This window comes from Artibeus jamaicensis, unplaced genomic scaffold (genome assembly GCF_021234435.1).
Source record: "Artibeus jamaicensis isolate MK-2021 breed Jamaican fruit bat unplaced genomic scaffold, CSHL_Jam_final contig_588, whole genome shotgun sequence".
Taxonomy (NCBI): Eukaryota; Metazoa; Chordata; class Mammalia; order Chiroptera; family Phyllostomidae; genus Artibeus; species Artibeus jamaicensis.
Window position 1 is genome coordinate 4,298,748 of NW_026521895.1, and position 13,523 is coordinate 4,312,270.

The 13,523-nt window shown below is 41.5% G+C and overlaps 1 protein-coding gene across 2 annotated transcripts in view; it reads left to right on the forward strand.

Annotated features, from left to right (window-relative positions):
* The window catches only part of PRKD1 (protein kinase D1), a 325,299-nt gene extending 316,339 nt beyond the window's left edge, over positions 1-8,960 (forward strand). For both annotated transcript variants that reach the window (XM_037163503.2, XM_037163504.2), the window contains 2 exons: positions 7,098-7,183; positions 7,994-8,960. In XM_037163503.2, coding sequence (XP_037019398.2) covers positions 7,098-7,183; positions 7,994-8,212 — 305 coding nt within the window. In that variant the 3' untranslated portion in view covers positions 8,213-8,960. The remainder of the gene's footprint in view (positions 1-7,097; positions 7,184-7,993) is intronic.
* The last annotated feature ends 4,563 nt before the right edge of the window (positions 8,961-13,523 follow it).

Genomic DNA, 13,523 nt, shown 5'->3' on the forward strand with positions numbered 1-13,523 from the left:
ACCAGTAGGGCCCAAATCTTCAGACTGTAGTTACTTTGGAACTTCTTGTGCAGTGCAGTTTGTTAGCTTTTCCTGCCGGCATCTTCTGAGGGGAAGCTGAGATGAAACCTCTGTGCCTTCATTTCAGAACACCACGCCAGATGGGGCTGAGGACAGATAGCTCTCTCTATGATTAGATGCCTTTCCCCACATCTGTTAGACAAATTATTAACTACTTCACTGTTCTCAAACCTCTAGATCCTTGCTACTCAAAATGTGGTCTCAGACTCTGCCTGGGAGACTTTAAATCCAGACTGTCAGACCTAGTAAGCCAGAGTCTTCAGTTCAAGATCCTTGATTATCAAATGTCTATGCAAGTCTGAGACACAGTGCTTAGCACAGTCATTCCCAATCACAGTTGAACAAATTGTCAAACACCTGGGCACTTCTAAAACTACCCACACCTGGAGGCCCCTCTCCAAGGATTTTTACTTGAATTTTGGCTTGAGCAACAGCATTAAAAAAACAACAACAACAAACCCCTCTAAATGGTATTAATGCACAGTGAAAGTAAAAGATCCACATCACTCTGAACATCATTGGAAGAATATAACCATATTTTGTTTCTCATATAAAATTTTTAGTCCATTCGGCATCTGCTTGGAGGCTGCTATTTGCTGTGTTTAAACAGTTCAGGATTTCCAAGATTGTGTTGCCAGTCTTCAAGAAGGCAGTGAAACCGAATGTGAAGCAAAGGAGTGACCATTGACAGGATAACTTTGCGCAGAGGAAAGAACTGGGAAAAGAAGGACGTGAGCTCGCGTCTCTGAAGGCCTCGCGCTCATCAGATTGCAGTAATTGACTTAGAAACGAGTGAGACGATGGTTTCCAGCGGCCTTGTTGGCTTCCGGCAGCCTCTGGTTCCAGCCCTGGAGAGGAGCGTCCCAGTTAGTGTTGCCCGGCAACAGCTTCTGGGTAGAGCTGGAACGTGAAGGGTTGCAAAATGATTTTTAAAATAAACACACAACTTACCATCAGTGTGAAGCAAACCAAGGGAGAAATACTGAGGGCTACACTGTGACGGGCTGTGAGGCAGAATGGAAAGCACAAAAAGAAAACAGGAGGCAAGGAGCTCAGAGGCCAACACACAGTGGCTCCCTCACTAGACTGATACGGTTTCTGACCTGGCTTCCTTTTTGCAAGTTTGTACCTGAATAATTTCTGCATAGACAGAAGACAGTATGGAAAAAAACAAAAATAAAAAAGGACTGTGTCTGGGCAGACAGGTCAGCCCCATAGGTTTACCAGTAATTTCTATAAAATAAACCCCATCTGTATTGCAGATATTCTCATCATTATTCTGATTTTCTGATAGAAATCATTGATGCTCTGATCTCTTATATTTTGGGGAGTTGTGATGTCCTACCATTCAGAAATAATTATAACCAAAATATACAAACTGTATGCACATCAAGTGGACATTAAAATTTAGAGCTGAGAAAATGGTTATTTAAATTTCTCATTAATATAGTCAGTCTACCAAATGCTATTTAGCAAGCACTTTTCTAATGCATTCAATGATGTATTTTATTTTAAATATTTATTAAACTCATGTGCAAAAACCAATACACATCTGTATGACTTTAAAGAAACTAAAATCTAGTGGGGAGAATGGGGGCATCAGGCATGTACTGAGACAGTGAGAGATGGGAAATGGAGGGTGACCGAGAGGTGTGGCCTAAGGGACCTATTACGTGTTCACATCTGCCCAGTTCCATTCTTTCTGTGGGATTCTCTCCAAACTTTGGATGCCATTCAGTTTAGTCGTAGTGATGGCCCGTGCTGATGGACCCTCCACATACACAGATTCTGTTGTGCCCCCACACCTGGGATTTGCTTTGGAATAGAGAATGACTGCAATATGGCTCCCACGATTTCAAAGATAAGTCTGTGTTTTGATACCAGAACAAAATGGAATCCATATACTTACTCTGATGGAACATTTCTTTTCCTCTTAAAACATAAAGCCCTGAAGCACCTGCCTATGCCATTTAATTTTGTTTTTGTTCGGGTATGTGTGTGCACCTGGCAGATACACCACACAGAACTTAAGGTGTCCCAGCATCTGCTGAAAGACCCATTCTGGTAAAAGAGAACATTTGATAAAATTTTCTCTGCCCTTTCCTGACATTTCAGTCTTTCAGTGGATGGGACAATGAGAGAAATTGTTGTACAGGAAGTTAAGGGAAAAGTAACTATATTAGCCCAGAATTTATTGTTGCGAGAAAAGGAACTTCAAAAAACATACTTTCTTTACATTTTTTAATTTATAGGAAATATTAGTGTGGATCCATTTTAGAAAGTACAAAACTGCTTGCGAAGGATAAGAAATCCTTTAAAAATGAAAATAAAATTTGAGCCAGGAAATTATTTAAAACTTGTCAATAAAAAATTAAAAAAGACTCCCCACATTGCCCCAGTGTGGCTGTCCCAGGGGTTCAGAAAGCTTGGGCCCAGGGCAATTTATTAACAATATGGGAGGAAGGGAGTGAGTTTGAGGATGAGTAACAGAACAGTACCAGCAAGTCTAACCCCCACAATTAAATGGAGAGGTATAATCAGAAAATAATTTTATCGCTCTCTGAAAAAGTAGGCATGGCATTTACTGCAGAGAGAAGGCGGAACAAGGCACTGCCTGCTTCGTTCCCCTTTTCGTGCTGGAGCTCCAGATTCCGCTCCCCTTCCGCCTGGGCACTCAGCCCCGCGGTGCTGCTGTGTGAATGTGCGGCCCTCCCGACTTTCCAGTCTGCCGCAGCCCTCTCCTCCTTCCTGTTTCCCAGGGCCAAGCCGTGTCCCCTTTCTCCTGTGCTTTGTTTTTGAGAGAACTTCACGGAATGGCCTGATTTTATGTCAGTCTTTCTCCTGGTCTCTCCCTCTTCCCCGTCCAGTGACACAGGTTCAAAGGCATGCCCTACCACGTTCCCTCTAGATCTGAAATCTGAGTCTAGATTTGAGTTTGGGGACAGGAGTTGAGGTCCCATTTGGACTTATTTTTCTGACTGTCAGCTCCTTCCGGGACTGCTCTGGCTACTCCAGTTGTCATAGGCTTTGCTCCTGCACTGCTGGTTTCGCCCTTCTTTATTGTGGGTCCTTCACACTCACTGCATCGCACATGGTGGTCTCTGCTGAAGCTAAACCTGGCGAAATGGAGGTATCACAAGAGGACACTCAGTGGCAGCTCTGAGATGCAATTACTGTTCAGAACTGGACATGCTGCATATTGAAGAAGCTAACAGAGGTGCTCTTAGAGTCATTGTGAGTAGTTCTGAAGGAATCATAGATAAAATGAGAGATGCCGGGATACTTAACCCAGGCCAGCGTTTTCTGAATTTCTAAAAGGGGAGCGGGGACAGGATGGACTCTGCAATAATTCAGGAAAAAATTAACATTTATCCTTTACAAAATCTTATTAGAATAAATGACCAAAGCCCTGGCTGGTGTAGCTCAGTGGATTGAGCACGGGCCTGCGAACCAGACAATCGCTGTTCGATTCCCAGTCAGGGCACATGCCAGGGTTGCAGGCCAGTTCCCTGCAGGCCAATTCCCAGCAGGGGATGCACAAAAGGCAACCATACATTGATGTTTCTCTCCTTCCCTTTCCCTCTATAAAGATAAATAAATAAAATCTTTAAAGAAAAGTGTTTATTTAAAAAAAAAAGAATAAATGACCAAATAGTTTACAAGCATTTAGGAAATAAATTCCAGTGGTTTGAAGGAAATGACTAAAAGTTAAGATTAGTCAATATTAGTAGCTTACTTAGTATCTATTACTCCAGACCACTTGCGTTTTCTTTTTAAATAGGATTGCCAGATTGGTAGAATGAATAATACCAAGGACTGTGTGTCTTGCCCACAATAAAACCTTTTTTAAAAATCTCCCATAGTATAGTAGCCTTGGGGAAGAGGACAGCATATGCAGTAGGAGGGAGACTCTAGGAAGAAACGTTATTGCTTGTTTATCAGCCTGTTCAGAGAATAATTACTAGTCACCACAGTTGGGAGTAACATCTGTGATAGAGTCATAAGCCCTCTATTTAAGCCTTATTTGAAAAACAAGATCATAATAATTTGATTAACACAAAGCAGATAGGCTTACTCAGGAAGTAGTAGAAAGCTAAAAGAAGTAATCGCTCCGATAGGAGGGGTCACATCACTTTGTGAATAGTCTTTGAATGCTGAAATGTTGAGCTAAAGACACATGTATATAATTATATATAAAGTCACTTATGTACACACACACATGCTTTTTAATACATAAAAGTGTGATAAAACACACCTAAAAAGAAGCTGATATTTATGATTGAACAAAATCAATTAGTTTTGACATTGTTTTCAGTTAATAGTAAGGAGCCAGTGGCCTGATCTGCTGATTACCGTAGTGTCGGGAGCATGTGCTTTGGAACCAGACCCTGGCACCTCCGCTCTCTTACCTGGATGCTGTCCCATTTAGACCAAGCTAGACGACCTCAGAACTTTCAAGTTTTCCTTTTATATAAACTGGAGATCAAGATAATAATTACTGTCATAGAATTATAAGGACTACCTAAGAATATGAATGTAAAATGTTTGAAAAGGAAAACCCTGAGTTCTAGGCTGTATGAGTAATGACTATGTGTAAAAATAAAGCTGAAAGTTAATGATGAGGAAAGTTCTGGTCCATAATGAACAGGGACATTGAAAAACTGCTAGTGAATATTAAAATAAGGATGCACCGGAAGATGGAGGCATCTGACAGACACTGAAGGGACTGTGGAAGGTGAGGTGAAGGCGAGTTACTATCTCGAAGACTTGAAGAGCTGTCATATAGAAGAGCCAAGTTTCTCATGGCACCTGGAACATAAACAGGTTCGGTGTGGGTAAGTTCAGTTTGGGCACATTGTAGGAGAAAAGAGTTCATGTTACCAGCATAATGTAACACCTTTGACATGGAAATACATCAGACCGCTGGAGACAGTCACGAGGGTCCTAGCTAGCTACATTTCAAAAGTGCTAAATAAAACTTTTCTTTGAGTAGGACATCAAAGGTCAAAGATTGAAAATGGTGCACTTTGTTATGTATTTGTGTGTGTGTGTGTGTGTGTGCGTACACATGTTCTCCCTTTGCAAGTAGATTGGGAGTTTCCAGGGGGCCAGATATTATTTTATTCCCTAAATAATTGCCAACAGTAATTTCTTAGGGAAGATTTGGTGAACGAGTTGGTGAGTGAGTGGTTGATACATGCATAGAAAAGCATGGCCAATAAACAACACTGTTAGGAAAAAGAACACGTTAGAATTTCTTTTAAAATATATATTTAGTGAAAGACTTTTGGAGGTTACAGTTAATGCTGGATTGTCTGAGAGTTAGTGAAAAGGATGTTCCAGAAGGAGTGACAAGTGGACTGGAGCTTCAGACTCCAGGGTGCACCAGTTTTCTCAGAAACACCAGGTCCCCAACATTTAACTTCAGGTTCTAACATTCAGTAGTTAATTATTTCTATTTTTCTGCTGCTAGGAGCTACAAAATAGATTTACAAATTCACAAACACACAATTTGACACACATGTATTTCCTGATTCTCTCCATTTACCCTACACCATTTTCCCTTGGAGGTGCTTGTCTTTGTTTTGCAGTGCTTATTCAGGTCACCTGGGTACTGTGGCTTAGTCATACTTGGGATTGTGCGCTTCATTCAGCAGAACAGTTTTTTATCTTCACATATTCCCTTCCCTTCAGCTACTTCTAGTTTCTCCTCTGGCGGTACTGCCCTCCCCATTATGCCTTGCAGTTCACTGTTGGGGCCCATTTGGGCACAGACCAGACCTTTTGTTGAGTTACTGTACTCCTACCCTTCTAATTATAGAATTCAAAACAGAATGAGTGAACTAATAGCGTGTATTTATTCCCTGCAGTGTCTAGGGAAGCATAATGCTGTGCTGTGCTCACAGTAGCACATAAGCTCTCCCTTCATCCCTCACACTCCACTTTGCTCTGTGACTTCACAGCAGCAAGAATGGAAGGTGCACTTTATCCACCAGTGAGTAAATCATGTGAATGGATGTTTTAAAGCACATGCCCAGTGCACAGTGCACTGAGAGAGCTGTTCTTTCTAAAGCTCTCCGAGAACACGTTTGAAATTTGAAATTGTACTAAGTACAGTGTTTCCTAAAGCAGCATAGCTCAGGCCACGACATATAGGCATAGACAGCATTTAAACGTGTGCTATTTCATTTACTTTCTCCAATCATAGAACTCTTAGGTGTTGGATTCTACAGCCTTTCGTGCAGACCAGTATCAGAGAGAAACAACTCTAAATTACCAACAGACTGCAGAAATCATTTCTCTTTGCCTGACAACTAGAAGGATTCTGATTCATTCTGATTGGATGAAGCGATCTCTGTTCCAGGTGGCTTCTGGACTCCGGTGTCAGTCTGTATGTTCAGGTCCATGAATGCTGATGACTCAGGGCTTGGTGGCTGGAGAAGTTGGGGAGTTAATTCACTTTTTTGTTTTTATCAGTGAAAGAGACCAAAGTCTTCTCCTGGTGGGCCAGTGGTTTTTAGGGTATAAGAAGATTATCATGAATCCTGACCCATACTATGCTTTATAGTTTTCCTTTTAAATGTGGTATCCAGATGTTGGACATTTAATTCAAGACTGTGAATCTCACACACATTAAAACTTTAAACATTTTACATCAAAATTAGTAAATGGCTTTCTGTAAATATTACTTTTATCCTGTCATGAGTGCAAGATATATTTGAATGATACATGTTTAACTAAAACTTCTACTTTAGAAAAATGTATTAAAGACAAAACCAAGAGAAGTTCAGACCATGCTCACAAGAGACTCATACTCCTTTCTCCACAATTGCTTCCAATTTCATTTTTCAGCATCCAAAATAAAATGAAGACCAAGGTCTTAGAATTCCCCAGATGAATTTTCCAAGTCCCAGTGCCTGCTATCACTATGTGTCATTGACTATGTGAAATAGCAGGTGTGAAATAAACTGTAAATGAATTATGCATACGTTCTGGGTCTGTCATCTATTTTTACCAATCATTAACATGTTTTTCAGCCATTGATCTTATCAATAACTTGCTGCAAGTGAAAATGAGGAAGCGCTATAGCGTGGACAAGACCCTGAGCCACCCTTGGCTGCAGGTAAAAACCAGTCATTGGATATTTCCTCAGTCAGATGAGTTTCTGAATATTTGTAAGATTTTGATAATCATACATAAAATCTTTTCTCATATATTTAAAGGTATAGTTCTAATATCAATTTGTTGATCAAAATAAATGCAACTTCTTAAGACAATAACAATTTGGTATTTCTAAACCTCTCTCTCAGGAAGATTGGAGAAATGCAAACACACACACACTTGCACACACCAAACCAAAAACAAGAAATCTAAGGGGTCATAACAAAATGCCAAGGACCAAATTTCAAAATCATCCATGTATGCAGTTCTGATACATGTCCACACAGACGCCCACCTGGTCATGCACTGTACTTGTTTGCACTTGTATCTTTAAAGCCTAGACTAATATTCACAGAACAAATGTGTGGCAAATAAAAAGAACATGTGTGTGTATGTGTTTGCTTGCTCTTAAATATTTATTACTTTCACATTGAATTTGAAGTTTAGAAAAATGGTACTCTGGAATACTGAAGGGTTGTTTGTAGTCATTAAATCTCGGAGGAATGCCAACATTCCTGATTGCTGGGCCACCAGCATAGATGGTCCACCCTTCGATGCGCATCACATGGACAGATGCGTTTGCAAAGTCGAGGCAGGCCGGATGGCATTGGTGTTGATGCCGTCACTTCAGGGATCCTGATGAAAGACAGGGCGTTGGTAGAGTGGAAGTAAAAAGGGACCCTCACCAGCTGTGGGAACTGACAGCATATGAAACAGTGTTCTCGTGAGTTTTAATCATCTCTATGGTAATATTTTGGAATTTCTTCACCAGGACTATCAGACTTGGTTAGATTTACGGGAGCTGGAATGCAAGACCGGGGAACGATACATCACCCATGAGAGCGATGACCTGAGGTGGGAGCAGTATGCGGGCGAGCAGGGGCTGCAGTACCCCACATACCTGATCAACCCGAGTGTGAGTCACAGCGACACTCCTGAGACTGAAGAAACAGAGATGAAAGCCCTCAGTGAGCGTGTCAGCATCCTCTGAGTTCCATCCCCTATAATCTGTCAAAACACTGTGGAATTAATAAATACATACGGTCAGGTTTAACATTTGCCTTGCAGAACTGCCATTATTTTCTGTCAGATGAGAACAAAGCTGTTAAACTGTTAGCACTGTTGATGTATCCGAGTTGCCAAGACAAATCAACAGAAGCATTTGTATTTTGTGTGACCAACTGTGTTGTATTAACAAAAGTTCCCTGAAACACTAAACGTGTTATTGTGAATGATTCGTGTTATATTTAATGCATTAAACCTGCCTCCACTGTGCCTTTGCAAATCAGTGTTTTTCTTACTGGAGCCTCAGTTTGATAGAAGTCTACAGAGCCTGGCCCTGAGAAGGCCCCGTATGTGTCCCCCCTGAGTTGTCATGCTAAGCCAACTCTTGAAGAGTGGATCATTACCAGTGTTCCATGAACAGCTCCAAAATTCACGTGGGAAAAAGTATGACGGAGGGTGGGACAATGGATATACGATCCTAAGACACAAGTGCATGAGAATTTTACTGTATCATGTCAAATCCTTTACCTGCCTCGTGTGCCTCAACCAGTGTGTTTAAACTCAAGTAAATGCACCCAGGCATGTCTGCTACTCTTAAGCCTAAATGCCTTAGAAATGTAAACTATAGCAGATCTGTTTCCCCTTTTTTACAATACCTGCTGTGCTATGGAAAACCAGCAGCTAAGCAGCCTTTTTGCCTTTGTGTATTTTTCAATAACAAATAAATATTCTTGTGAAAATATGTGTCCATCTGAGTTATTTTCATTTACAGTTTACACTGGTGTTTTCAGGCCAATGAGGAGCAGGCATCTACTCAAAAGGCAGAAATAGAATTTACCTTCATTGGCTCTGAAGCCATAAAAGTATGTTTCTAAGTGTAGTGAAGCCTTTCTGTCTTGCATGCCAGCCAGTTTCCAAAAGAAAAGAAAACTCTCAGAGAGAAAGAGGATCAAAGCTAAACAGGACACTTGAAGGCCTAACTAAGAATATTATAAGTAGCTTCCCAGTTTAGTCAGTATAAGCCAGGGATGTATTAGAATAATGGTCCCAGTGTTCTATATTATCCAGACAAGAAGGTTCTGAAGTGAACTACAAAGACACACGAAGACTGGAAAATCATTTCTGAAGAGAAAGTCAGCTGAAGTGAAGTGCTGTAGCATGAGGAAGAAATGATTTTACAGACTTTAGGTCTGTGGGGGAGATGATATGTATGGGGAATGTGAGTGGTATGTCTTTATAACAGGATAATAATGGATTTTTGTGCATTATTGTTACTATGTAATAAAAGGCCATAATGAATGAAAGACTTTTATTTGTTTGGAAATACTTAAATACACTAGGTAAGTACGTTAAGACTGCAACCATTATTTATAGTTGGAGAAATGGGGCAAAATAGTTGATTTTCCCAGTGGTTGGTGACTATTTTGTATGACTACTTACTCCTTATTCTAAGGGATCTGAAATTTATTCTATGTAAATCTTAGGACACCATTCAGACTTTTTAATTTAATCTTTATTACATTTTCTTCCACCTGCAATATTAAAATGGCTACACAAAAATTCACCAATTTTGATAAGTTTTTTAATGCATGCTGATAAGACTGGTGTCACAATACAATCCAGCAACATTGTTTTGAATGAAGTTAAAGGCAACTAAGCACTAACAGAGCCATCTTACAGAAAAAAAACAAACTTTTTGGTCAACCCAACATTACACAACAAGGGCCAGTCAGTAGTCTAGGTATATAATACAAGATGCAGGCCAACATTTCCGATACAGAAGTATCTTCTGATTCCGATAAAATACAGGAAGTTACAGAAGTATGTTTTAGGGCAGATGTGTCCTGTCTCATGGTCACAGAGGCAATATTCTTTAAACAAGGACATCAACAGTGCCCGCCCCCCAAAACATGCCCTAAACATCCCTGGTCTCTGCATACCCCAAACCATCAAACAAACTTCCACTGTTCTTGTTTGTGGCCTGAGCAAGAGGATGGTGCTGAGGAAAACATTTTGATGAGCAGTCGTTCCATTCTGTCCATCGTCCCTGAGGAAGAGGTGGTATTTGCATTTCATGAAGGGAGACAATTTGAGAAGTACATGGTCAGCCATTACATGAATGTGTTGAGTAAGGACAGCAGCGAGGGTAAGAAAGTCACCTGTCTCCTCTCTGCATCCACTGTCCAGTCACTGGTAAGTTCGACTACCTCTGTGGAGTGATTATGTTTTACATACTGTTTGTTTAAACCTCTTTAGAAACCAAACACTGGTTTCTGAAGATCCACTGAGGGCCATGGAAAGGGAGTGACTGCTTTTAGTTTCCCAAAGAGAACAAGCTCTTTCCTCTCAGCCTTTTCACATGGTCAGAAACTTTGCCCTCTCCACCCCTTCCCCTTGCCTGGGTAACTCCTACCGCTCCCCTCCGAGACAGAGTTGACCGCCTTTTCTTCTTGGGCATGCATCCCGCTTTTCTGTTTCTTCTCATGCCTTGTATTTGTGTTGTTGTTGAAAACTGGGCATCGTAATATATTGTAGCCACTCTGTGTTATGACCCTTCTGTAGCTTCCTTCCATGGGTTGGATGACTGATGGGACTATTAATGAGAAGTTAAAACCATTTTAGAAAGGGTGAATTCACATTTGACCCTGTTTTCTACAGGACACTGAATTTAAGATATCCTGAAGGTATTTAGATATGTGTCTGGCATTTCAGGTTGTTGTTGCTGCTTGTTCACTACATTTGCAGGATCAGTTCCCTAGATTATGCCCCCCGGAGTGTGCCGATGCTGATGTCACTGCTCAGCTTTAGTTTTTGGGCTGTAGTTTTTGTCTTTAAGCCTGGCTTCCCGGAGGCTGCTTTTGGGGCAACATAGGTTAGTGGTCCAACAGTGATAGTTCAGAGGTGGTTGAATTTAAGCACCTTGAGCCAGGATGACTTCTGTGCTTTGCCAATAGACTTGAGTGTGGGGGAGGGTCAAACAGTTAATGTTTCTTTCTCCCCAGCTCCCTCTGTATGTCCAAGGTCTCACTTACATTCAACCAGGGGACGAGTAGGCATCTAAGGCTCAGTCTCTTCTATGTGTGTGTGTGCATCTTTGTATGAGAATGTAGCCTCTCAGCCACCAGGGATCTGTAGCAACCTTCTCTGCATCTTCCTGTTAAGTTCCAGTGGTTCTGCCCATCCTCTCGCTGCACCAGTGAGTACTGTAAGCTCAAGATAGTGGTACCACTGGCCCCCCGTGACTGTTCGCCATTGAGATGGGCACTGTTTTTGACAGTAACCCTGGAAATGGGTTTCTCCATGTTCTGCTCCAAGTCAAGTCTGCCTCCCTCTATCAGTAAGACTCCAGGGTTTTCCCAGCCTTCCCCACCCTAGTAAGACTGACTTGTCCCAGAGTGGAGCCGGTCGGGGAGATGGCAGCAGGCTGAAATGCCACGGATTCCCATTGTTCCTACGTTAGTACTTTTTCCCTGAACTAAATAAAATTCATTGTATGCCCTTGGCCAATTTCCAAAGTCCTAAAATGGTTGTTTTGGAAAAATTTGCCAGTTATATATCATTGCTCTTCAGGAAAAGATTTGCTGAGCTTCTCACTCCACTATTTTGGAAGTCCCCGGAGATAATAATATTAACCTCACTTTAAGAATATTCATAAGATGTTAAACACCTTAAAATTCTTGTATATCTATTATAAAATTAAAAAACAGATAAACTAGAAGAAAATATTCAGAGAATTCCAAGTTTTCTTATTCAGGTTTTTCATGATAAGCTACTAAATTATCGGGTGGATTTTAATTGCCTTGTGAAAGTGAAACATCTAATTTAAATTTTTGTTTTACTTATTTCTCCCTCTTTTGATGCCTGACTGTCCAGACAGCATGACTCCCTGTACCCCAACGGGTAGAAGACCTTCCTTGCCTCCATAGCAAGGGACGTGGGTGTAGGTGTGGCCCCCATGAGCCTCCAAACCCTTAGCTGACCTCAGCTCACTGCAGCAGGCTGGGCCCCTTGAGGAGAATGTGCCAGAGTGTTTTCCACTTACAAATATTGGGCATTAGTAACTATTCTTCATGTTTTCCTTGGCACCTCAAGGTTCTTTTCTCTTTTCTTCCTCTGTTTTGCCTTCTTTCTCCCAGCTGTAAACTTTTCTTGCAGTTTCAGAGAATGATTGTTTTTTAATCTTCCCGAGGGCTGAGTAACCCTCCCACCTGACTTCCGATTCTGTCTTGCCTCTTGCAGTCAGTCTAGCACCACACCACACCACTAATTGCCTTGCTGTGTTTGGTCTCCACCAACAGGTCACCCTTTGACTTAAAACAAGCTCAGCTTCTCACCTTCGACAGCAAGATATAAATGCATCGAGTTGGAATTTGCTCCTCCTTGCAAACTTCTAATTCCCATCTTCTTTCTGCAGCAGGTCCCCCGCCAGTCTTCCTTAGGTTTCTGTGTTTATAGCTCATGGGTGGCAATCTTTGTTTTTTATCATCAGTGAACCTCTTCTCAGGTGAGTCATCAGCGGCCCATAACTCAACACTGGGGGATTTTTTCAATGTATTAGGATAGAGGTTAGAAACCCAAATGTAGAGACAGACTAACACTGGCCTGAATCCTGGATGACTGGGGCCACACTGTCATCTGTGTCTCTCCAGGGGTGTTGTGAGAAGTTAAATACAATCAGGCATATAAAACTCTAGTGTTTACTTGGCTTGAGACGTTAATAAATGCATCCGTGGGTTATATTTATTATTGTTTAGTCATCCAACCACTATTTTTGACGCTTTCTGTGTTCTGGAAATAGAGCATGTGGACAGATAGCTGTGGTGGCTGCCCATATTCCCTGGGACCTTCCTTCCCTGGTGTCCTTTGTTTTGATGGGCTACTGGAAAGGGCATGGACTTTGAAGCTTAATAGGCATGAATCCAAATACCAACTCTGAGCCTTGTTGACCAAAAACTTAGACACACTAGTCTATAGTCTTCTAGCCTACTCAGGATTGGAATGGCAGCAATGCATATTTTAGGGTACAATTTGGGTAACTAATTACTGTTTTTGCCATGTATAATGTGCACTTCTTGGCCCAATTTTTTTTTAATTGTTCAAGTACAGTTTTCTGCCTTTTGCGCCCATCCCAGCCCACCCCCCGCCCCAGCCCTTTCCACCTCCCTCCCGTTTCCACCCCTCTTAGTTGTTGCCCATGTGTCCTTTATACTAGTTCCTGTAAATCCTTCCCCTTTTCCCCTGAAATTGCCTCCCTTCTCCCCTCTGGTCACTGTCCCCCTGTTGTCTATTTCAGTGTC